Below are 21,641 nucleotides of genomic sequence, written 5' to 3'. Positions count from 1 at the left end.
TAGTCCCTAATATTAATGAGGATGATCCTTCGTACAACCAAATATAAGCCTAAGTGCAGAGAAGCACTTGCGAATATTTCTTTCGCGGAAATTTATGTGAAGATAATCCTTAACGCAAAGAACAAGATTGCAAAGATAGCTTGAACCTAATATGGTTTGTGAAATTGGTCAGTTTCGCTTTGTATTATTACCAGACAAAATCGAGAAGCCGGGTTATCCTTATTTAATAACTTACTGGGACAACCGAAAGGCGATCAAATACTAAGTTATTTATAAATGAACATAGTTTTCAACGTCAGTAGAAAAATAATGACAATATTTCCTTCATACATATGCATCGGGATGACTCAATATGATTTCATGTTTGAAAGCATCATATGTTAGAGAACTGATTATATCGATTTAAGATGCTGTAAATAGATACAAAGAATCTCTCAGAATCTATATATAGTGGTGACCTTTCTGTAATATATGATCCTTTATGTTAGGTGTCATTAGGAACTTATGCTTAATAATCTCTCACAGACTCTCGGTTATATCAATGTCATTGAATTCTTAATTACTATGCACCTGTAAAATAGGTAATTAATCTAATAAACATGAAATCACAGTTGGAGAAAGTAGATGTAACGATATCTTGGAAATCTGAGTTAATTATCGTGAACCAATTGAGATTTACGTCACGTTTCTGTAAGATGGAGCGAAAAGATGTAGCTGCATAAAAGTATTTCCAAGAACATTATATTATAACTAACTGCATTAGTAAATTTTGAGATACTTCTGGGCATATACACAACCGTTTGCTGATAAATAAGTGGATACCAGTGTCACAAGCGAAGTCTCACTTGGTATGAGAAGAAATATATATTTTAAAAGGAACTCTAATAGAGTTAGATATTTCTACATTAGTAGAACATAAATAGCAATAGATCAATAACTGCTAAGGACCTGATTCACTAAAAAAGTTGTATAAGACAATTTATTTAGCTAGATTGGTCAAATCTTCCTACCAAAAGATTTGTAATTTTCAGTTTGGGTATATATGTACATATATACATTTTAAAAAATTAGTAAGTTTCCAAATAATCTAATTATTGGACTTTCGAAGATTTTCAATCAAAAGAACGAAATTCTACTTCTGTTCTCAAGGCCGGAAAAATGTATTATGTTTGAACAAGAGACCCTTTTTTACGAAAAGTAAACAACGAATATTTTAAAAAATAGAAAACTTGTCATAAGCAATATGTTTGTCTAATACAAAAAGTATATATATTTCAATGTAAATACAAATCTGCTGGTTGGAGGGTTCAACTGATCTGGCTAAATTAATCTAGTTGGGGTTGTTCTAGCTAATCTAGTCACCGGACTCTAATAACAATCATTCAACTTATTAAGTAGAATCCAATAGATATCAGATTTACTATATAAACATTTTAATTTTTACACTAGGTAGCAAACTAGGTAGCAATAGCAAGACAGCGTAAATTTCGGCTGCCACTTTGGTAGTAACATTTCTGATAATACGATATAATCAACATATTAAGATATCAATAATATCGTATTCCGGTTATGACAACGACAGTAAGCCATACTAATATGACACGTGCCCAGCCGACTCCGTTCCGCACACCTCCGTAGCTCGAAGAATTAAGAAATGATTATTATCTCTGCTTAAAAGAAGATTTTATTGATACAATACTTTTAAAATGAAGGAATTTTTACAGAAACGTACCAGAACGAAAAAAGCATGTCTTGTTTGTCATAGGAAAAAACGAAAGTGCAGTGGTACGTTTCCTTGTTCATACTGCCAGAAACTCCGTCATAAATGTCAGTATGAACCTGGTGTAATAAAAAACAACGAACATCCGACTCAGAATAGTCAACTAGAGACTGAATATCTTGATAAGCAATCACTGAAACCAGACAATTCAAGTAGTATCTCGTCGAAGCATACGATGACGAATAGGGACTTTTGTGTTCCAAAAAATAATGAAAATAATTACAATTTAAGTAAAGAAGAAAGTAAAAAGCCAGTTTGTTTCGCGGATATCATTGGTGATAGACTGGGTGTTGCTTCGACGATATATAATAAGCCATATGCCTGGAACTTGGGTAGCCGCATTTACTCAAAAAGGAGTGAAGTTATAAACATTAAAGACATCTTGTCTCAAGACGATTGCCGTTTTTACGCTTCCATATATTTCGAGGATGTAAATCCTATCTTCGGATTATTAGATGCAACTAGCTTTTTTTCAAAACTAAAATCAACTTGGAGCACAGATATGGAAGAAGAATTTGAGGCCTTAGTATGTATTATCATTTTGCTTGGTTCGTATTTTTCCCATACCAATTCCTTGGCAAATGAACTCGAATTTGTGCTTATTGAGCTCACTGAAAACCTGTTGAAATCAGGCAGTTTTCCGATGGCTATAGCTCCCACAATAACTAAAATTGTTATTTTTGTACTTAAAAGTGTGTATTTGCGAAATATCGCTGACCCAGCTGATGCTTGGTTAGCCTCTTGTACTTCAATGCATCTTGTTGAAATATTTTGCGCAAATATCGATTTATGGGAAAATCAGAAAAATTATAATGATACTGAACACACTAATAACAAAAGTCAATCATATTTACCTTTGTACAACGTTATTATGGTTTCCGAGGCGTTTCATAAATTTCTTGCTATGGAAATCGGAAGTACCCCTATAAGGCCTTCAAGATTGAATTCTGGATTATTTTTTGACAGTGAAAATTTACAATTTCAAGGGAACCACCTTGTGCAGTTAGTTAAGGCTTTACCTCAAGGCGAAGAAACCATTGAAAAGTCTCAGATAACTATGGTGGAAACAGTACTAAAAATTTCTCAATTATCGCAGGAGCAGCCCAACCTGATAGCACTCTTAAAAGGATCCATTTCTTTTCATATGTATCGGAAGCTTATTCTGACCGGTTTCCATTTAGATGAAAGTACAATTGAAATGATCTTGAAGATAACTGATGAAGCATTAAATAAATGTCTTATTTTATGCGACAAAGGAATAGGTTGGTGGAATGTTTTAGACGTCCCGTTTCATGGAGTCTGTGTTCTTTTGTCAATGGATACGAGAGAAAGTTTATTAATGATACCAAAGGCATACAACGTACTAAAACAGGTCGTCAGGACTTTTAATACTGTTGCTTCAAAAAGTGCTTTACAGATAGCATCCGACTTATGTTGTGCATTACGATATAAAAAACTGGACGAGGCAAATATTTTGAGTCTTGGGGGAGACGAAGGTACGACCTCTTCTTACGATATGGATTCAGCGACGTCTGATTTACTTATGGGAAATCCATTCTTTGATTTATTTAATTTAGAAATATGAATCATTTCTGTTAATTTTCTGATAGAGTAATTTCGCTGATCATAGGAAATGCTATCATCTCCGATGAAGATGGATAAACTAACCAAGAAGTGGTTGTATTATCCTTTCAAAGGTTAAATGCTAGTTTCAATAGAATATTTTCTATTGGTATAAGAATGTGCTAGCGGTTGTTTATTTAGTTTAATTACAGTTTCGTCGAAATCCTGATTCGAATAATATACGTATATATGTAATTCAGTTTAAGTACAAATGAGACGTACCCGATGTAGCGTGCGCTGCTTGGCAGTCGTAATTTTCTATAGGTCTGTTCCTGTAATTCTTTGACTTCATATATTAATTTTAGTTGATATTATTGTTTGAGTTGTCCATACACTGAATAAAATGAACCCTAATGCATTCGATCGTCGTCAAAATACGAAGTTAGTCAAGTGAAAAAATATTTTTATTTTCAATGCTACCCAGGGAGTGTCAACATCTAAAATTAGCTAAAATGCTAATTCCAAGAGCAAAAGACTGTTTTGGGCTTGATCATTAGATTAATGGCCAGAACCGTACACCTAATAATCAAAAAACTATTTTATTTTGCTTTATACTAAAAATCCTCGAAGTTAGTATAACATGTGAAGTAGTGTCATTTAGCTTCTGAGACCTAGCATCATGTTTTCGTCTACTAGATTGCTTGCATTCATCCCATAAAAGAACTTGATCAAAAATATTGTAATTTATATATCAAGAATAAATAAGATACAATATATTTTGACCTATGATTGTTGGGTGAATGATCCATTTCAACCTTCCATCAAGCGATTGACAGTAATCAACTTTAATTTACCTAAAGGGTATTTTTAAATCTGAAAAATATTAATTAAATAATAATTAAGATTAATAAAGGGAAACAACATTTTTTATTTTTGTAGTTGCGACAAATGAATCATTTAAATACGGATTAATGAAGGATATAGCGTCGGATATTGACATATCTCAGAGAAGGCCTTTTCGCAAGTGTAAAACTTTATACAATATTGTGTCGAAAAATTAGAGATTGTGTATGTGTTCGCTCTCAACAGATTCTAACGTCAGTAATTCAGAGGATTTAGGATTCAAGACGAAGTCATTTGGTAAATCAGCTAATGTCTGACTCAATCTCCTTATAATTCTATTAAAAGAAATGGTCAATTCAAAAGCAGAACTTATAATCAAGCAAATTGAATGTTTTGTGATACGCCCTTCGAAGAGGAGTAAACCTTTTCTAGTTTGGAGAGGTTTAAAGAAAAATAGGAACTGAGTACCTTTCTTATCAACTAATTTATTAAGAGAATAATTGGAGGTAGTACCACAATGAATAACTTTTTATTAAAATATAATACCCTAGCTTGCATGGTAGACATAGTGTTAGTTTCTTCTCATAACGATTATCATTTCAAGAATCCTTTTTCTCTTACTATTAAGATGATTCACTAAAATGGCGATTAAGGGAAGTCATATTATCATAAAATGGTTTTTTACCGCCTCTTGCTCTGATTTTTACTTTAACAGGTTTTGGTTAAATTTTGTTGAAAAGGAAACAAATACTAAGACTACTGCTATAGCTTTTCGAAAATCCTGGTTCTCTTCCCATCAATGTCTGCTGTTTATACCTGGAAGTCAGTACTATGTCTAAAAATGACATTGACAATGAGATGTTACAGACTTTTCCTTTTTATATGACGATCTATCATAAACTTAATTTCTTTTATTCTTTTTCATATTTATCTTCTTTCTTCCTATACACAATAATAATTTTATAACCATACCTATTGAAGAAGCGTTGATATATCAAACATCCGTTATCTCTCGTCGTTTTTCTCTTTACTATTTCCAAATGTAAATCAATTAATTTTTCTTTTCTTTATATGTAACTTAAATTTAGATTAAAACTATCGGTCAAGAACTAATAGCATGTAATTAGAGCGTCTTGGTTTTAATTTCGATACTGGCTTTGTTTTTTTTCATTAACTTACAAACTCACTAAAACCAGATGCTAACTGTTATACTATATACGTAAGAAAAGAGAATTCCTGAGAAACATAATTAAGATCAAAGTTAAGAAGAAGCGGGATTTCTTTTTCTTTTTCTTTTATATTTTTAACTTTATTGTTATGATCCTTATTATTATGATTTGATGGGAATAACTTAGTCGTAAAAGGAGGCTTATCTGCCCATTTTCACTCTCTCGGTGGACTTAGAATGAATTCTTCTGACTGAGCGTAAATTTCGTCAAAGTTATCAGGATTTCTCATGTTTATGCGATAGCCTCCATCAATAGGCCAACCCTTAGTATCAGCAGTATAGCTGCCATCAGAGACAGACAACCTAGAAAGAAATTTGTTGATAGGAGGATATCTAATGTAGCTACTTAAATATAAATCAGCAATTCTCGGATCCGTATCGACCGAGTCCCATGTAACTGTATGATCCTCACAAGTTGTCCATTCTTCAAACGGAGATGGAGTGTTGAATTGTATTGCCATAGAATAAGCAATAAAAGCAAAATATGTCAGTTTGGATAGCATCATCATTTTGAATAAAAAGTTAGAGGTATTACTTTTGAGTGTAGAACGCAAGCAGGATTGTATGAATAGAAGAAAAAATATTTACAAGCCATTTACACATAATCAGATACCTAAAATTATGCAATTTAATACTCAACATGAATTACTTAAATATGTTCCTAATTGGTATGAGAAAAAATAAACAAATAATATGTTCGATGCTCCATTGTACATAGTCTGCATATTTAATAAAATAAAAAGTAAACAAATAACAATTAAATATTATTGAGCACATCTTTTCAAATGCATCAACCAGGAGTCGAACCCTGAACGAATTCTTGAAAGGCATCCATGGTACAGCCGCACCATCGATGCAACATTCTTGCGTGTTCTTCAGTCTCATATAAGAAACAACGCTCCCAACTATGTGAAGGTGTTTACATTTGCTTCTTGCAACTCAATAACCCTAGTCTCTGGGAGTACCTATTTCATTAATAGACAGCAAACGCATTCATAGAATCCTTCTTGTTCCGTCCGTCGTAGAGGATCTCAACTGGTTTTTTATACTGCATAAAGTAGGGGAAGGAAAAACAAAATTGGGCTGTTCTGGGAATCGAACCCAGGACCACCATCACCCTAAGATGGTATCATACCACTAGACCAAACGGCCAAAACCAATTATCTAGTTGGTTATGACACACCAGTATTCACAATCAGTGCAAGCCTTGATTGTTGCCTCGAATTAATTACATTTATCTTTCGCCTTCCATAACTATTGTACTTCTTGCTCTTGAAGATATTATCCATTGAAGAAGGATGCACCAACAAGATCACTAGGACAGAATTAATATGCAGAATACGTTGCTACCTTCGAAGTAACGTATGTAAAAAATGACCAATAAACCAAATTCTTTTAGTTCAACATTTTTGAAATCATACGTGATCGCTTAGCAACTAGATTTTTATTTTTTTTTCCTTCATGCCGAACAAGAGAACTAAATCTTGGTCATCGGCTTAGAAAATTAAACATAAATCCACTCCAACAAACGAAAGAGTGAAGTTGCTCTTGAAAAATATGCTTTTGCCTTGATCATTTCAAAAAGAAACAGCAAAACAGCGCTTTGCACGTTCAGTACGAAAAGAACTGCAGGATATGCACGTGCTATATAGTGAAAGTCATTATAGTTGGTATCAAGTGGTCTTCCAGAGATTGTACTTTATTTTTTGCAGCTATATGATGACATCTACGAAACGGTATATCAATAGTATCACACGTTCACTCATGCATTCTGCATGCTCAAACAATTATGATGCCTCGTAAATAGAAAAATAAGAAAAAAAAGAAAATGAAGACCACGCAACATGAAAAAATAAATATAAACCTGAAAAATACGATTGTTCATTGAAAAACCTAGTTATGACGTAATATCGTTAATGGTCCAAACTTCCTATAGAAAATTTTTGTTACTACTGCCAAATAATGTCACTGAAAAAACGAAAATTAAACAAACTAATTCTATCTTCATTCAAGGAAAATTGTAATTGAAAGAGAATACATAATTTTACAAAACGTGTACATGATTACACAAGACCAAAGCTGTGAAGTTTTGATTCTTTTACTTCACCAATTGCTTGCTTCGTTGATGTGACATCTTAGGCTCCCGCATTGTGAAAGTCGATTTTTAGTTGAAGTTATCAAAAACGAAAGTTTACGGTACTTTGGTAAAAAAAGTTGATCTTTCAAGAGTGATGGCAATGAATATGACCGATTCAATTTCCGAAGATCCAGCTTTAAAAGAAGAGGAAAAATCATCAAATTCGTCCACGACTGTCCCTCATTCATGAAATACTTTTTGTGTTTGTTGTGAGCACTTCTCAGCTCATGACACAAGCAGGTTTAGGTCAAACAATTGCTCCGCTTCATATAGTTGGTAAATCACTGGGGACAACGAACGAAGCCCAGCTGAGTTGGTTTCCAGCTTCGTTTAGCTTGACAGTTGGTACTTTTATACTAATCGCTGGAAGGATTGGTGATATATTCGGCCATAAGGCAATGTTCGTCTGTGGCTATGCTTGGTTTAGTATCTGGTCTCTTGTGTCAGGATTCTCTGTTTACGCGAAATCACCTATTATGTTTGATGTTTGTAGGGCGTTAACCGGGATTGCTCCAGCTGTGTTGTTACCAAATGGTTTAGCTATTCTCGGTAGAGCGTATCAACCGGGAAGGCGAAAGCAAATAGTGTTTTGCTGTTTTGGAGCTACGGCACCGAGTGGTTATCTTTTGGGTGCCGTTTTCTCTTCCATCTTTGCTCAACTGTCTTGGTGGCCTTGGGCGTACTGGTCAACGAGTATAATATGTTGTGCTTTCTGTTTGGCAAGTTTTATTATAATCCCTAGTTTTAAAGAAGAAAAACGGAATGAAGATAAAAATGAGTGCGCAGGAAAAAAAGAATTTGATTACGCCGGATCGTTTTTTGGTGTTGCTGGATTGATACTCATTAATTTTGCCTGGAATCAAGCTCCAGTAGTTGGTTGGCACGTTCCCTACGTTTATATACTGTTAATTATTGGATTTCTTTGTTTCTCGATTTTTTTGTATATAGAACATAAAGTTTCCCAACCGATTTTACCTCCGGATATACTTACTGGAGAAACTGGTTTGGTTCTATTATGTGTAGCAGCTGGTTGGTGCTGTTTTAGTATTTGGATATATTATTTTTGGAACTTTCTTGAAGTATTACGAAACCAGAGTCCGTTATTAACGTCTGGTCAGTGGTCACCCGTTAGTGTCAGCGGTACTCTGGCTGCCGCCATCACCGGAGTTATATTGTCTTGGGTTCGACCAATTTTTGTCATGATCATTGCCATGGCTTTTTTTACTGCTGGTAGTATTTTAATAGCTACAGCGCCTATACATCAGTCATACTGGGCTCAGACTTTTGTTTCCATTGCCATAACTCCATTCGGTATGGATATGAGTTTTCCGGCTGCTACTTTGACGATAAGTGACTACGTTTCAAAAGAAAACCAAGGAATTGCTGCTTCCCTTGTGAGTACAGTTGTGAACTATTCTATTTCAATTGGGCTTGGGATTGCTGGTACAGTAGAGAATCGTCTTAATCATGAAGGAACCGATATTTTGAGAGGCTATAGAAGTGCATGGTATCTGGGCATTGGTTTTGGTGGCTTAGGGATCTTGATATCCTCTATATCAGCTATTTATATATCTTTCAAATCTAGAAAAAAGAGATAATTGACTTATAAGTTGAAGGGGTAACATATACCCTATACCCTGGTAGATAGGGCTATACGTCTGAATCTTGGGGAAGAAAAATAGGTGGGTATTTAAGGAAACTAACAGGTTAAAGTCTAGAAATAGGTTTTTTATTTAATTGTGTCATTAAGAAGTCAATCTTCTTGTTCCACAATAGATTCTTGAAGGTAATTATTCCTATTTAGAATGATACGTTTGGTAGCGTTTGCAAAAGTCGTTAAAACAACCGAGCTGTAGTTTTTGATAAAAGGTGTGAGCATCTTAAACTGAGGTAGAGACAATTCTATAAGGTTATGAATACATATACGCGAATTACATGATTTTGTCTTCTAGATTTAGAGAGAAAATGTTTACATGCTCGGAATTATGTTAAGAACTAATTGCAATGGTTCACCCCAATTTTGTTACTAATCAACTAATTAACATTGAGCACAAAATAATTCAATCTTTTTTATTCATTCACGTAAGGTAGAATTTTTTCTATGAAAACGGGATCTCTGTCTACTATACTTCGAGAGGACGGGGAAATCCAGTAAGAGGTGGCTATAACCATAATGTTTTAGTTTTTCTTTCACTCTTCAAGAGAAGCTTATTGTTTCGAATAATGTCAAAGTTTTTTACCTAAACAGTTTGTTCCCTTTGGTAGTGGAAAGAAAGTTCAAAATTCTGTAGATAAATCCGAGCCAAAAGTATTGTTCTAAAACCAAAAGAATAAATGTTCTACTAAAAGCAGCAACTTCATAGAAAAACAATAGAAATAATGCCAATTAAGAAGTTCGGCAGCCATTAAGCCATATTGATAATAGAAAATTTCCGTATATTACGGTCAACGATTTCTAATAATTTAGATTACCATAGACAATGGTATATACTTTAAAATTATTTATCCAACCGTATGATTGTCTAGAGACAAAGAATTTTGCGGATACTTGAGGTTGGACACCACTCGATACGACATTAAACGTATTATGCGAGTCTACAGTTTAGTGAAGATAGAAATTTCCGATATATTTTAAAGAAAATATTCAAAAAATATTAGCGTGAATCACAACGCCCATGCAATTGTGGCTAGCGTTTCCTTGATCATAATATATTTGATATACATTACTTATATCAGCGATGGGGCATGCGACAGGAAAAGTATTATTAAGTCGAATCTCATAACCAACTGGAGATACTTGTTTAGCTTGAAAACCTGATATTGCGGATCCAGAGGGCTTGAAGAGGAGAGCACCGTTCTTGCCGAGTGAAGCGTGTTCATCGTTAAAAAACAGTTTAGAGTTCTTCAGTGTGAAACTACCAGCTCCAACACCACTATCTGCGTAAACATATCCATATTGACCTATAGTTAACGGATTCATTGGAACATTTTGCTTATAAGGATGGAGGGCCACCAAACTAAATGTTTGATTAAGGGAATTTGTCGGTTCGGAAATTGAAGAAGCCAAAGCAAAAGTGGTGATGCCAAACAAAGTAATATGAAAAATTGCAGACAATGAAAGTTTCATTTCGTATTATTCGTATTTCGATTTATAAGTATTAGCATGAATAACTTGAACAATAGGTAAAATGGAGCCCAGCACTCAATCCTTTTCCAAATGTATAAAAGCAATAAGTTCAAAGAGGACCTTGGGTCTTATATACTAATTCTCGCTTGACACATATTCGTCATAAAAGAGGGGAGGAATTTGTTCCCATGATCATCCCTTGACTATATCAAGTAAGGAAAAACTTTGTAGGGAGGCCAAACAATGCCCAGATTTGAATGCTCAGGCTAATATAATGTATTTACCAAGACTAAAAAAATTACTTTTCAAGGACCTTGAATTTCCACATTGATTGAATTGAATGAGACTTATTTCATGTCATGTTTTTCATGTGACGTAAGTACAATTTTCGTGTGACATGAGTAGTGCATTAAGCATTTGTTTGCATTAATTTGAAGATTTTGGTAAACAGAAACTCCTTTTTATTTATACATACAATTCCGGTTATCATTCATAAATACATAAATAAATAAATAAATAACAATGAAATAAGCAGGTCATTGTACCTTTCGATTTAAAAATCCAAATTTGGGTTGACAATTATATATGGTATTTGAAATTAAAAGAGTAATCCAATGGAATTTAATCATTTCATAAGTCACCGATCTTCTGAGTCTTAAATTGTTTTTTGGAGACAACTAATGAGTGTTCGTCTTAATAAGGATACCGAAGATGGTAATCGTATGCTAAAGAAAGCGAGAAAAGATTCTTTTGACTTTTCATTCTACTTTCCTGTTTTCTTACACAATCAACGGCCACTAACTTAAGATTATCGCCACAAAATTGTCAGTCCTTCATACTGTTCGCTTAAAACGAAATTTACTTGCAATGATATATATGTAAATACTAAAATTTACTAACTGAGAAAGAAGAAATTTTACATTTGCATTATACTACTAGGATTTATGGTAAAATCCATTCATGCTTGTAGATTCTTTTTACATAGGTACAGCAATCAATTTCCAACTCGTGGTATTTCAATTAGTTTTATTTCATTAATAAAAAAAAAAATTAGTAAGTTTTTGTATTAATTCATAAATTACTTTTCGTAAATATAGACAATGTCACTTCTAAATTAGTGGAACCGTGTGTTCGTAAACTCGTCTCGTCATTCGAAATTATTGTGCGTTAAAAGTTTCCGATTCACTTCATAGTCTGTCTCTGCTGAATTAGAATCAGTGAATGGCAATTTGCTTTCTCGAGCGAGATTCTTCAATCTTTGGCAAGACAATGCTTAGAATACCGTGGTTAAATTGAGCTTCAATGCGGTCGGCGTCCACCCTGTTTGGAATGGTGATTGTTCGAGAGAAGGAACCAAAGCGACGTTCCGACCATCTTTGGTTTCCTTTGTCGCTTTCGCTCTTGCGTTCGTTTACAGATTCACCAGAAATCGTCAATTTTCCTTCATCGTAATGAACCTGTACGTCTTGCTTTTTGACACCAGGAAGTTCTACATCCACCTCGACGGTATCTTTGCCTTCATGAACATCAATGGCCGGTGACAAATCACCAACACGGTTCTGGCGTTGGACACGAGGAGAATAACTCAAAAAGTCAGAAAAGACGTCTTGGAAGGGGTGCAATTCAAAGAAGGGTTGGAGAGACATTGTTAATAGCGATTAGCAATAACAGTTGTAAATTTCAGATAGCAGTTAAATATCTTAGTACTGTTTGTCGATGTTGTCGATTGACTTTTACATGCTTCGAATTTATACCTACTCATCACGAGCAACTAAACGGCCTAGCACTTTCTAGATGCTGCCTTTTGGCCACCACTGGAATTCGTCGAATTTCCATGCCATTCCTTTTGTTCTTTTGTACAAATTCTGTCATTTATTCTTCTCAATTGGACATAGAAATGGCTTTTTCTTTTCTTTGCTTCTTTTTCCTTGTACTCTTTTGTTTACTATACACCTTCCCTCGTCATTCTAGTTACCTCTAGAAGAATCATCACACATTCCTCGTTTGTATGATACATACAGAAACGTTTTCACATATTTCTTTTGATGACCTGCCGTATTAACTTGCCTGGTTATTTCATTTATTTAAGCAGGATTAGACTGTTTAATACAGGAACAAAAGGCTCCATTTCTCTTTCTCTAATAAGATTTCCTAAATGATCTCTACAATTACGGGAATGATGGGCAATTTCGTGTCACAAACCAATATCTAGATTAGTTTCTTCCTAATTTATTGTCATAATATAGTGTCAATTTTAAATTAGCTTCATTAAATTATGTCACTTCGTTTCTATCAAGTTGAATCCTCAATGTTCAGAACAACTTTACCGACATGTTGTTGACTTTGTTGGTAGGTATAGGCTTCCTTAAGTTGACCAAACGGAAAGACCTTGTCAACTACCGGATGAATGTTGTTTGCCTCAATGCAAGCAATCATTTCTGTAAACATACGTACGGGTCCGACGTAAACACCACGAATGTGGATATTTTTATTGAGCAATTGAGCAATCATCGAAGTTATATCAGGGCTATTACCTTGCTTAGCTACAAATCCTATAGAGGTTATAACTCCATTAACAGTTGCGACCTCTAAAGATTGACCCAAGGTCTTTTCACCACCGACTTCAACGACGTGATGATAACCAACATTTTCTGTAACTTCTAAAGCAGGTTTGGCCCATTCCGGGTTCGTCCTGTAATTGATCAAGTTGGTAGCACCCAACTTTTTGGCGATCTGTAATTTCTCATCGGAAGAAGAAATGACGGTGACACGAGCCCCAGTGGCCACAGCGAATTGGAGTGCGAAAATAGACACACCGCCAGTGCCTTGAATTAAGACATTTTGACCTGGTTTCAATTGGTGTTCGTTAGATCCAAATAAAGCGTTCCATGCAGTTAGGGCTGCGCAAGGAAGAGTAGACGATTCTACAAAGTTTAAATTTTTAGGTGCGCGAACGAGAATATGAGCAGGGAAGACTCCGACCTGACGAAAAGTACCGTTATATGTACCACCAAGTGCTCCATATAAAGCATGTCCGGTGGGACTTCCATCGATGTAATCAGTAAAAAAGTTCCCAAGTACGGTATCTCCAATGTTTAAGCCTTTGACATCTTCGCCAACTTTTTCGACAATTCCCACACCATCAGAGCCAGGAACGACTGGTAAGTTATAAGCTTGAGGGTATACACCATTTGCTATCGTTAGATCCCTGTAATTAAGAGAAGCTGCCTTCAGTTTTACTTGAACTTCGTTTGGTTTTAGGCCATGTACTTGTTTGTCATCCTCGGCTTTTAATTGATCAAAGCCACCATTTTTGTCCCTTATAACGTATTGCAAAGGCATATTTGAATTTGTCGAAGTTTAAGAACGATAAATGTGTTTCAGATGCTTAGATGCACATTCTTATATATCGCGACTTAAAAGTGATGAAATAGGCCACTCGGAAGTGTCAGCTGAGTTACATCAACATCATCCAAATGATCCTCCATACATTTACTATAATTGTAGAATATTTCGTAATAGTAAAATTGAAACTTACGTTGAAAATTTGGTAAATATGGTTATGTAGGAGGCAAGAGTCAGGCGTTTTGTTTGCCTTCGTACTCTACATTATGGTCGAGTAGTGACATTCTTCTTCTGTTATGGCATTTCCTGTCTTTTCTTTTTAGTACTCTAACTCTAATTTTTTCTACTAAAGAGTTGATTATATCAATAATGGAGTCCCGGGCATTGTTTATTTCTCCTTACTATGTGGACAACACTAAAAGGTTTTTGAAGGTTTTGGTTTTTCATTTCAATAGAAGATTTAAATAGTTTTATTTATAAGAAATACTGTAATACAAGAATTTAAAACTTGTGAGTTCATTCTCGTCTGCGAAGGTTGTGGTTTCGGTAATGTTTACAAGCATTCCAATCGCGAAATACGGAATCCTAACAACATATGGAGCGAATTCTCTTATTGTTACGGAAGTCAAAACAATGAGTTAAGCAGTTATAATAATTTTGATGAAACAAGCTTTTCATTGTTTATATTAAAATTATAAAAAAAGTTTTATTCACATTACAGATTAAGCACATTCGCAAAAATTGGTAAGAAAATACTTAAATACAAATGTTTATCAAACAATGTATTGACTCATATTAAACATTGTTCCCATTTTTTGAAGATAACTTATGCAATCCCTCCATCGATCGTCTAACATTCTCGCATTCCTTGAGATTGTATTGCTACGATACACTCTCCATATCTTCGATAGTTTTTCAAGAGTATTTTTTCTAATGTTTACCTCACTCGCCGAAGGGTCGACTAAAAAGGTGACTTATATCTCTACTATTGCTTTGTTAATATTTTGACATAATCATCAGTTTCCTCTTTACAAATGGCTATGGTTCTTAATTATAAATTTATATATGAAGGAATTTTGAATCTCTTCGTGTGCTATAACCAATTCTTTTCAGAAAACAATAATATATAAGGTTTCCCTTGTCTGCTACTGTTGTCCTTTTTTTTTTTTCTAAAATAAAAATACCCTTGCAAATAAATAATTTAAAATTTTTTTATGTTCTTTTTAAACCGAAACTTTCACCAATTGAAGCGTTACTCATTCCTTATTTTATTTAAGCCATTCTTCGTCCAAATTGATCATTCTACAACAGATTAACGAAGCTATGCAACCTGCGCAATTGGTTTTTCCACAAACCAGTAGTATACAACACGAGGCTCCTATTTGTTTTTGTTATAGGACTACACTTGTCGAGATCATCCTTTCTCCAGTCTTCATCTTTAACTCTCAAAATCACGTACTATCGTTATTTTCAGAGGTTTTTTTCAGTTGAAAAATGTAACAAAATTGTATCGTTGTTAAGCCAATCCGGATTTACTTTTGGTTTACTTAACCACTCGATTTTTCCATTATTCTTTGTAGTTGTCTACATCGCAGTATTTAGGTAGTGTACTATCAATGGTTTCATGTCTCATGATATTAGACTTGCCAAGATAGTCAACGACCCAACTTTCATGAACTTCGATTTAGATTACCTACTTATTGTTAGAAATAAAGCATAGTTCAACAAACGTCATTTCTTTATTTACTTTTCTGTAATTAACACCCTTTCAAATTACTTCTATAGACATATATGGCTCGAAAAATTAACGTTATAATGTCATTGCTCTATAAATTTAGACATGTGGAAAGCCATTACCAGGTTTCTTTTAAACCTCGTATGTTTGTATTTAAATGGACAATTAGACTCAAATGTTTTTATGGTTAGGTTTAACAAAAGTTCCAATTCCTTTTTTTTATGCATCTGTGAATTATGGAACCAGCTCTTACAGACCTTTGTTGGTGAGTGTAGTCGATTTCGTTTTGACTGTAATTATTGGAGCTCTTTTGGGCTTTAAATTACCATTATAAAAATCAAAAATCAGTATACTCAAGTTTCAGAATTCTGACGCCTCTTCCAAATTGCTCAGTATGTGAAGTTAGAGGCTGGTTTTTTGGATGATACGTTTTCCCCATAATCAGGTAAAATTTGCTGTAATAGATAAAAAGAAATGAACGTGAATTATTCCAAACTTATATAATGTCTGTAACTAGTTGTAAACAAACGCGACAAACGCCTATATCCTTTCGCAAACAATAGAAACATAAGTGTTAATACATCCGTTAGTACCAAAAAAGGTTTCTAATCTAAAAAAATACGATGAATTCACTCGACACTCTACTCAAGGATTCAATAATAATACTATATTATGTCCTTCTGAAAAACAGGTAAAAAAGATGCCTAGAGAGGAGTAGCGACTATTCTATTTATTTTATATCATTAAGGTTTTCTTTAACTAATTTTTTAGTGTACAATTTTTCTGAATTCGAAAGTTTATTATGGGATCCTAGCTGGTTGTATTGCATCCATTTTAATTGTTAACGAACTTGGTTCGCATTTTCTTTGGAAGTATCCAAACCAACTACAATCCATGAAGCTTTTGCATTTTCAATCACGCGAGTAAGCATCAGCTTTATATGACAATATTTACTTTTCTCATTCACTGTTTCATGAATTTGCCTCGCAATATTGTTGTTTATGCATTTTTCATTATTTTTAATAGAATAAAACTTCGTTTTTTTAGTTATTTAATGATTTTCAAGAACTTTTGCCTTCACTTCACTAGTCTCTTAACCCATCACCGTATCCTGTAATTACATGTCTCATAGATTGTAAAGTAACGAGTGATACCGCCAGAGGTATAAAATTATAGATACTTTTTCTTTTTACTGAACTTATTTTTTCTAAAAAAAAAACGAGTATCAAGCACTTAACCTGTTTGATCAGGTCATTAAAGTAAGATGTTTTAATAAGCTTCTGACGAAGATTCTTCTGGCCGTTCTTAAAGCAGATTTTCTTCTTTTCCTATCTCAGAATACCTCCAAAGAAGCTATAAAAAAGCTTTAAAATTTTCTCATTAACATTGCAATTTACTACCAGTTCAGAAATTTACGTACGAGATTGCGGACTTCATTTTTTTACCTTGGTTGATGAGTAACGTTTTCATTTCGTGCTACCTGCCTCTAGCGGTAACAATGTGTAGCAATTGGAATCTGATATCGTGCAACTTGGAAAAGATATTTGTTACGGATTCGTTATTTGCATAATCCTATTTGTCATTTATTTGACTTCGATAAGTAGATAAGATGCATGCATATTTCTATTGTATATATTCAGTTTAAAAGTATGTAGCATTAAATTCATATCTTGGGTAAACAAGAAAAATTGATATTTGTATTGTACCTTTTTTGTCTATAAATTTTTTATCTGCTTTGGTGAATATGAGAAAATCACCAAACTTCCTCATTATTGTTGCTGATGACTTGGGATGGTCTGACGTTGGAGCGTTTGGTTCAGAAATTAATACACCAAATCTGGACGCCTTAGCTAAGGAAGGTTTACGCTTTACCGATTTTCATACAGCATCGGCTTGCTCGCCAACACGTTCTATGCTCTTGTCCGGGACTGACAATCATCTTGCCGGCCTGGGTCAAATGGCAGAGTTCGCTTCTCGAATTCATCAATGGGACGATTATCCTGGGTATGAAGGATATTTGAACTGGCGAGTGGCAGCATTGCCTGAAGTATTGAAAGAAAAATACGATACTATTATTTCCGGAAAGTGGCACCTGGGATTGACCAAAGAGACTTCCCCTTTTGCTCGTGGTTTCAATAAAGTATTTTCCTTACTTCCAGGTGCTGGTCATCATTTCAAGGATTACAAACCGTCAGATGAAAAGCACAAAGAGAATTCAGATGATTTAGCAAAATTACTTCCTGCTCTCTACATGTCCGGAAGCGAATTTATCGATGCTGACAAAGAGCTCCCAGAAGACTTTTATTCTTCAGATTATTTTGCTAGCAAGTTGCAAGAGTCTCTTGATGAGCATTATAAAATGGATAAGGATAAACCGTTTTTTGCCTACCTTCCATTCACCGCTCCTCATTGGCCTTTACAAGCACCTCGACATCTCATAAAGAAATACAAAGGGAAATATAGCGAAGGACCAGATGCCCTAAGGATCTCAAGATTAAAAAAGCAGGAAGCATTGGGAGTATATACTACTGCTCGTGATGGTCCTCCGTCTGAGGTATACACGGATGAAGAAAAAAACTGGTCAGATATGAGTGAAGAAGAGCGTAAAGTCAGTTCTAGGACAATGGAGGTTTATGCAGCTATGGTTGAACGACTCGATTGGAACGTAGGAAAAATTGTTCAGTATTTAAAGGAAAAAGGAGAATATGACAATACGTTTGTTCTATTTATGTCGGACAATGGCGCGGAAGGAGCTATTCTTGAGAACAAGCCAATGAGTGGTGGAAACGTTACCGAAGTAATCCGAAAAAGATATGATAACTCACTAGAAAATCTTGGAAACAGAAATTCATTTATATGGTATGGTCCAAGATGGGCGTTGGCTGCTACAGCTCCTTCAAGGGATTGTAAGTTCTACATTTCAGAAGGTGGGATTCGGTGTCCTCTCATCGTTAGATTCCCTCAGATCATCAAAAATCCTGGTAGCATCTCTCACGATTTTACTACAGTTATGGATATTACTCCTACCGTTCTTGAGCTCGCGGGTATTCAACACCCTTTTCCTCGATATAACGACAGGGACATTCTACCTTTAAGAGGAAAGTCTTGGGTAAACCATCTTACCAATGGTGATCCTGTTTATGATGAAAACGCAGATTTTACAGGATGGGAACTTTTTGGACAAAGAGCAATACGACGTGGACCCTGGAAAGCTATATACGTTCCTGTCTCAAATGCATTCTCGTTTCTAACTGAGAAATTCAGAAGTGGTTTAGGTGGAGACTCAAAATGGAGACTCTACAATGTGAAAGAAGACCGTGCTGAGTCCAAAGACCTCTCTCTGGAAAGGCCAGACATACTCCAAGAGCTTGTTGATTATTGGACTTTATATGTCAGCGAAACTGGATTAGTTCCTGTGATCGAAAATTAATTCGAAATTTTACTTTTATATGTTTTACATATTCATTCTTTTCTTCTGTTTTCTTTATGAATTTAGATACCATTAATTCGAAAGATTGACTAAGAAGTCGATGTTTTAAAATTATTTCACTATTCACAATAAACATATTGCCTTATTTAAGTAAGCCGTTTCTCATAAAAGCTTTACCAATTTTACCATTTGTGGTTTCAATTAAACCTTTTACTATGAACAACCCCGTTGTATTGCAAATTTGGTTTTTTTGATTTCCGAAGTGAAATAGTATACCATACATAACACGTACATCCATAGTTTAGGATTAACACTGTAGAGATGAAACGTTTATGTAATTGATCGAGTATACGTGTAATAATTTTACATGAAAAAAAAAATAGGAAGAATCATTCTACGCATGATATAAACCATTGAATTAGTCTCGAATGTCACAGTTAGAATCTTACTCTTTATGGGAATAAAGAAACATTGAAAATGAGCACACTTCTATACTATTTGAATGAATAGTAATAGTTTTCCAGGGATCTGATTTACTGAATAACTTATGTAAGCTGTAATTACCTGATCAGTCAAATCTTCCAATCCGAAATTAAGTGATAGTCTCTTCCATATTCATATTTGATAACAGGATTGTTTCCTAGAGTATTTTCTTTGTCTTCTTTTCACTCCTTTGTCTTACAACTTCTTTGTTTTCATTGCTTTAAAGAAGTTTTGTTGTATAATAAATAAATCAAACAACTAGTAATATCATATAAAGGTTATGACGCATCCAATAAATTATTCAACGATAATTATATGGATGTCGATAAATAGGCGAAAGTGAGACTAACCGATGAGCAATCGTGCGCAATTGTTTACGAACATTGGAGAATCATTGAAACATACACTTTCTAATTTATTCATATAAATAGCAGTAGAATTCCAGCTGGAATACCCAGATACAACCAAGAGAAGTTTACTAGGCAAAATGACATACACATTATCTACCGCGACTGCAAGTATTCAATTGACAGACGACGAACAACATTTGCATTTAAAGAATGAAAGTCCCATTGGCACTTCATCTCACTTTTCACGAGCCATTTTTAATGGACATAATGAGAAAGTAGAGCAGAACAGAGGCGATACCTTCATTGAGCTCGACTTGGACGGTCGCGGTCCAAGACGTTTTGCTCTTCCTAAAGATTATAAGTTTGCTGATGTATTGCCTTCATATCCTAAACAGCACGACCAAGCTTTGGGTGATATAAAATTCCACGACAGAGGAATTTCAGCTGATCCTAGCTTTTCAAATTTACTACGAGATGTCACAAAGGTAGAGCATCTTTCTCGTGACCTTGGCACAGTTCTACATGGACTTCGACTAAATCAACTGAACGATGCTCAAAAGAACGAACTAGCAAGGCTGATTGCAGAAAGAGGTGTTGTATACTTTCCACATCAAGAAGAATTGACCAATGATGAATTTCAACAGCTCGGCCGTTATTATGGTGTAACTCACGTTCATGGAGCAAACGCCCGCCCAAATGACCCAGCCAAGTCAGACTTTCACGTGGTCTACTCCGATAGATACACTGCATTTGATATTGAGGACAACCGCACTAATCTGGAGAGATTCCATTCAGATGTTAGTTATGAAAAGCAACCTCTTGCCACAACCTTCTTTCGTGGATTGACAGTTCCAGAATATGGTGGTGATACCGTCTTTGTTTCTGGATACGCAGCTTACGAAGCTCTCTCCGATCCATTGAAGCACTATTTGGAAGGACTCACAGCAGTCCATTCTGGGGTACAGCAGGCAAAAGCTAAGAAGGAACTCGGCTTGAACTTACGGAGGGAAGGTATCGAAACTGCACATCCAATTGTGCGTACACATCCAGTTACAGGCTGGAAAGCATTATATGTTAATCCTGGTTTTACAAGATACATTGTTGGAATCCCCCGTGCAGAATCGGATGCTATTCTCGGTTATTTGTTCGAACTCCTTTCAACTCTTTCGGCCAGTACCATTCGTGTTCGTTGGTCACCGTACGGTGTAGCGGCTTGGGATAATCGAATCATCCTTGCTCACTCAGCTACCTATGATCATTATCCTCAAACGCGTCACTTCCTAAGAATAGGAGTTCATGGTGAAAAACCTTTCTATGATCCAAATTCTAAAGAACGGGCCAAGGACTTACAGGATTAAACGCGCTAATAAGCCATTACTAATTTATGATTCTCTTCGATATCCTAACGACGCATGATATAATCTCTTCCTTTTACTATTAAACATTTGCTTATAATAATAAAATAACTTATATCCCAACTCGCTTAGTTGAATTCATTATTTCAAAAGGCTTCTTAGTCGCATCATTCTATGTATATAGCTTTGGCAGATATTTTAATCATTATGAGAAATATCCGCACAACTATTTTTTTTTTATATATGTTTTTTTTTCTAATACATG

General features: G+C 34.9%; 8 protein-coding genes and 1 non-coding gene across 9 annotated transcripts; 4 read left to right on the top strand and 5 right to left on the bottom strand.

Moving 5' to 3' along the window:
* The first annotated feature begins 1,579 nt into the window (after positions 1 to 1,579).
* On the top strand, positions 1,580 to 3,608 carry SOCG_01912 (uncharacterized protein). The gene has a single exon (XM_013164864.1). It carries the CDS (start codon positions 1,707 to 1,709, stop codon positions 3,363 to 3,365), a length of 1,659 nt encoding a protein of 552 aa, XP_013020318.1. The 5' UTR covers positions 1,580 to 1,706; the 3' UTR covers positions 3,366 to 3,608.
* A 1,899-nt stretch (positions 3,609 to 5,507) lies between these two features.
* Positions 5,508 to 6,711, bottom strand: SOCG_01911 (uncharacterized protein). The gene has a single exon (XM_013164863.1). It carries the CDS (start codon positions 5,921 to 5,923, stop codon positions 5,570 to 5,572), a length of 354 nt encoding a protein of 117 aa, XP_013020317.1. The 5' UTR covers positions 5,924 to 6,711; the 3' UTR covers positions 5,508 to 5,569.
* On the bottom strand, positions 6,495 to 6,566 carry SOCG_16435. The gene has a single exon. It is a non-coding gene; the product is annotated as a tRNA-Pro (tRNA).
* Positions 6,712 to 7,778: 1,067 nt separating the features above from the next.
* Positions 7,779 to 9,149, top strand: SOCG_01910 (drug resistance protein; the record flags this gene model as incomplete). Its single annotated transcript, XM_013164862.1, has 1 exon — positions 7,779 to 9,149. The coding sequence occupies one exon, from the start codon at positions 7,779 to 7,781 to the stop codon at positions 9,147 to 9,149; it is 1,371 nt and encodes a 456-aa protein (XP_013020316.1).
* A 409-nt stretch (positions 9,150 to 9,558) lies between these two features.
* On the bottom strand, positions 9,559 to 10,840 carry SOCG_01909 (But2 family protein). The gene has a single exon (XM_013164861.1). The coding sequence runs from the start codon at positions 10,676 to 10,678 to the stop codon at positions 10,196 to 10,198; it is 483 nt and encodes a 160-aa protein (XP_013020315.1). The 5' UTR covers positions 10,679 to 10,840; the 3' UTR covers positions 9,559 to 10,195.
* An 802-nt stretch (positions 10,841 to 11,642) lies between these two features.
* Positions 11,643 to 12,464, bottom strand: SOCG_01908 (hsp16-like protein). The gene has a single exon (XM_013164860.1). The coding sequence runs from the start codon at positions 12,322 to 12,324 to the stop codon at positions 11,893 to 11,895; it is 432 nt and encodes a 143-aa protein (XP_013020314.1). The 5' UTR covers positions 12,325 to 12,464; the 3' UTR covers positions 11,643 to 11,892.
* Positions 12,465 to 12,784: 320 nt separating this feature from the next.
* On the bottom strand, positions 12,785 to 14,100 carry SOCG_01907 (alcohol dehydrogenase). The gene has a single exon (XM_013164859.1). It carries the CDS (start codon positions 14,018 to 14,020, stop codon positions 12,971 to 12,973), a length of 1,050 nt encoding a protein of 349 aa, XP_013020313.1. The 5' UTR covers positions 14,021 to 14,100; the 3' UTR covers positions 12,785 to 12,970.
* Positions 14,101 to 17,319: 3,219 nt separating this feature from the next.
* SOCG_01906 (arylsulfatase) lies at positions 17,320 to 19,188 on the top strand (the record flags this gene model as incomplete). Its single annotated transcript, XM_013164858.1, has 1 exon — positions 17,320 to 19,188. Exon 1 carries the CDS (start codon positions 17,503 to 17,505, stop codon positions 19,186 to 19,188), a length of 1,686 nt encoding a protein of 561 aa, XP_013020312.1. The 5' UTR covers positions 17,320 to 17,502.
* An 815-nt stretch (positions 19,189 to 20,003) lies between these two features.
* SOCG_01905 (alpha-ketoglutarate-dependent sulfonate dioxygenase) lies at positions 20,004 to 21,504 on the top strand. Its single transcript, XM_013164857.1, has one exon. The coding sequence runs from the start codon at positions 20,159 to 20,161 to the stop codon at positions 21,377 to 21,379; it is 1,221 nt and encodes a 406-aa protein (XP_013020311.1). The 5' UTR covers positions 20,004 to 20,158; the 3' UTR covers positions 21,380 to 21,504.
* The last annotated feature ends 137 nt before the right edge of the window (positions 21,505 to 21,641 follow it).

Source organism: Schizosaccharomyces octosporus (genome assembly GCF_000150505.1).
Source record: "Schizosaccharomyces octosporus yFS286 unplaced genomic scaffold supercont6.3, whole genome shotgun sequence".
NCBI lineage: Eukaryota > Fungi > Ascomycota > Schizosaccharomycetes > Schizosaccharomycetales > Schizosaccharomycetaceae > Schizosaccharomyces > Schizosaccharomyces octosporus.
The sequence above is the reverse complement of the archived record's forward strand: the minus strand, read 5'-3'. Positions and strand labels throughout refer to the sequence as shown.

Excerpts from the sequence above, each read along its gene's own strand:
- SOCG_01911 (XM_013164863.1), bottom strand. The coding sequence starts at position 5,923 with ATGATGATGCTATCCAAACTGACATATTTTGCTTTTATTGCTTATTCT.
- SOCG_01909 (XM_013164861.1), bottom strand. The coding sequence starts at position 10,678 with ATGAAACTTTCATTGTCTGCAATTTTTCATATTACTTTGTTTGGCATC.
- SOCG_01912 (XM_013164864.1), top strand. The coding sequence starts at position 1,707 with ATGAAGGAATTTTTACAGAAACGTACCAGAACGAAAAAAGCATGTCTT.
- SOCG_01907 (XM_013164859.1), bottom strand. The coding sequence starts at position 14,020 with ATGCCTTTGCAATACGTTATAAGGGACAAAAATGGTGGCTTTGATCAA.
- SOCG_01908 (XM_013164860.1), bottom strand. The coding sequence starts at position 12,324 with ATGTCTCTCCAACCCTTCTTTGAATTGCACCCCTTCCAAGACGTCTTT.
- SOCG_01905 (XM_013164857.1), top strand. The coding sequence starts at position 20,159 with ATGACATACACATTATCTACCGCGACTGCAAGTATTCAATTGACAGAC.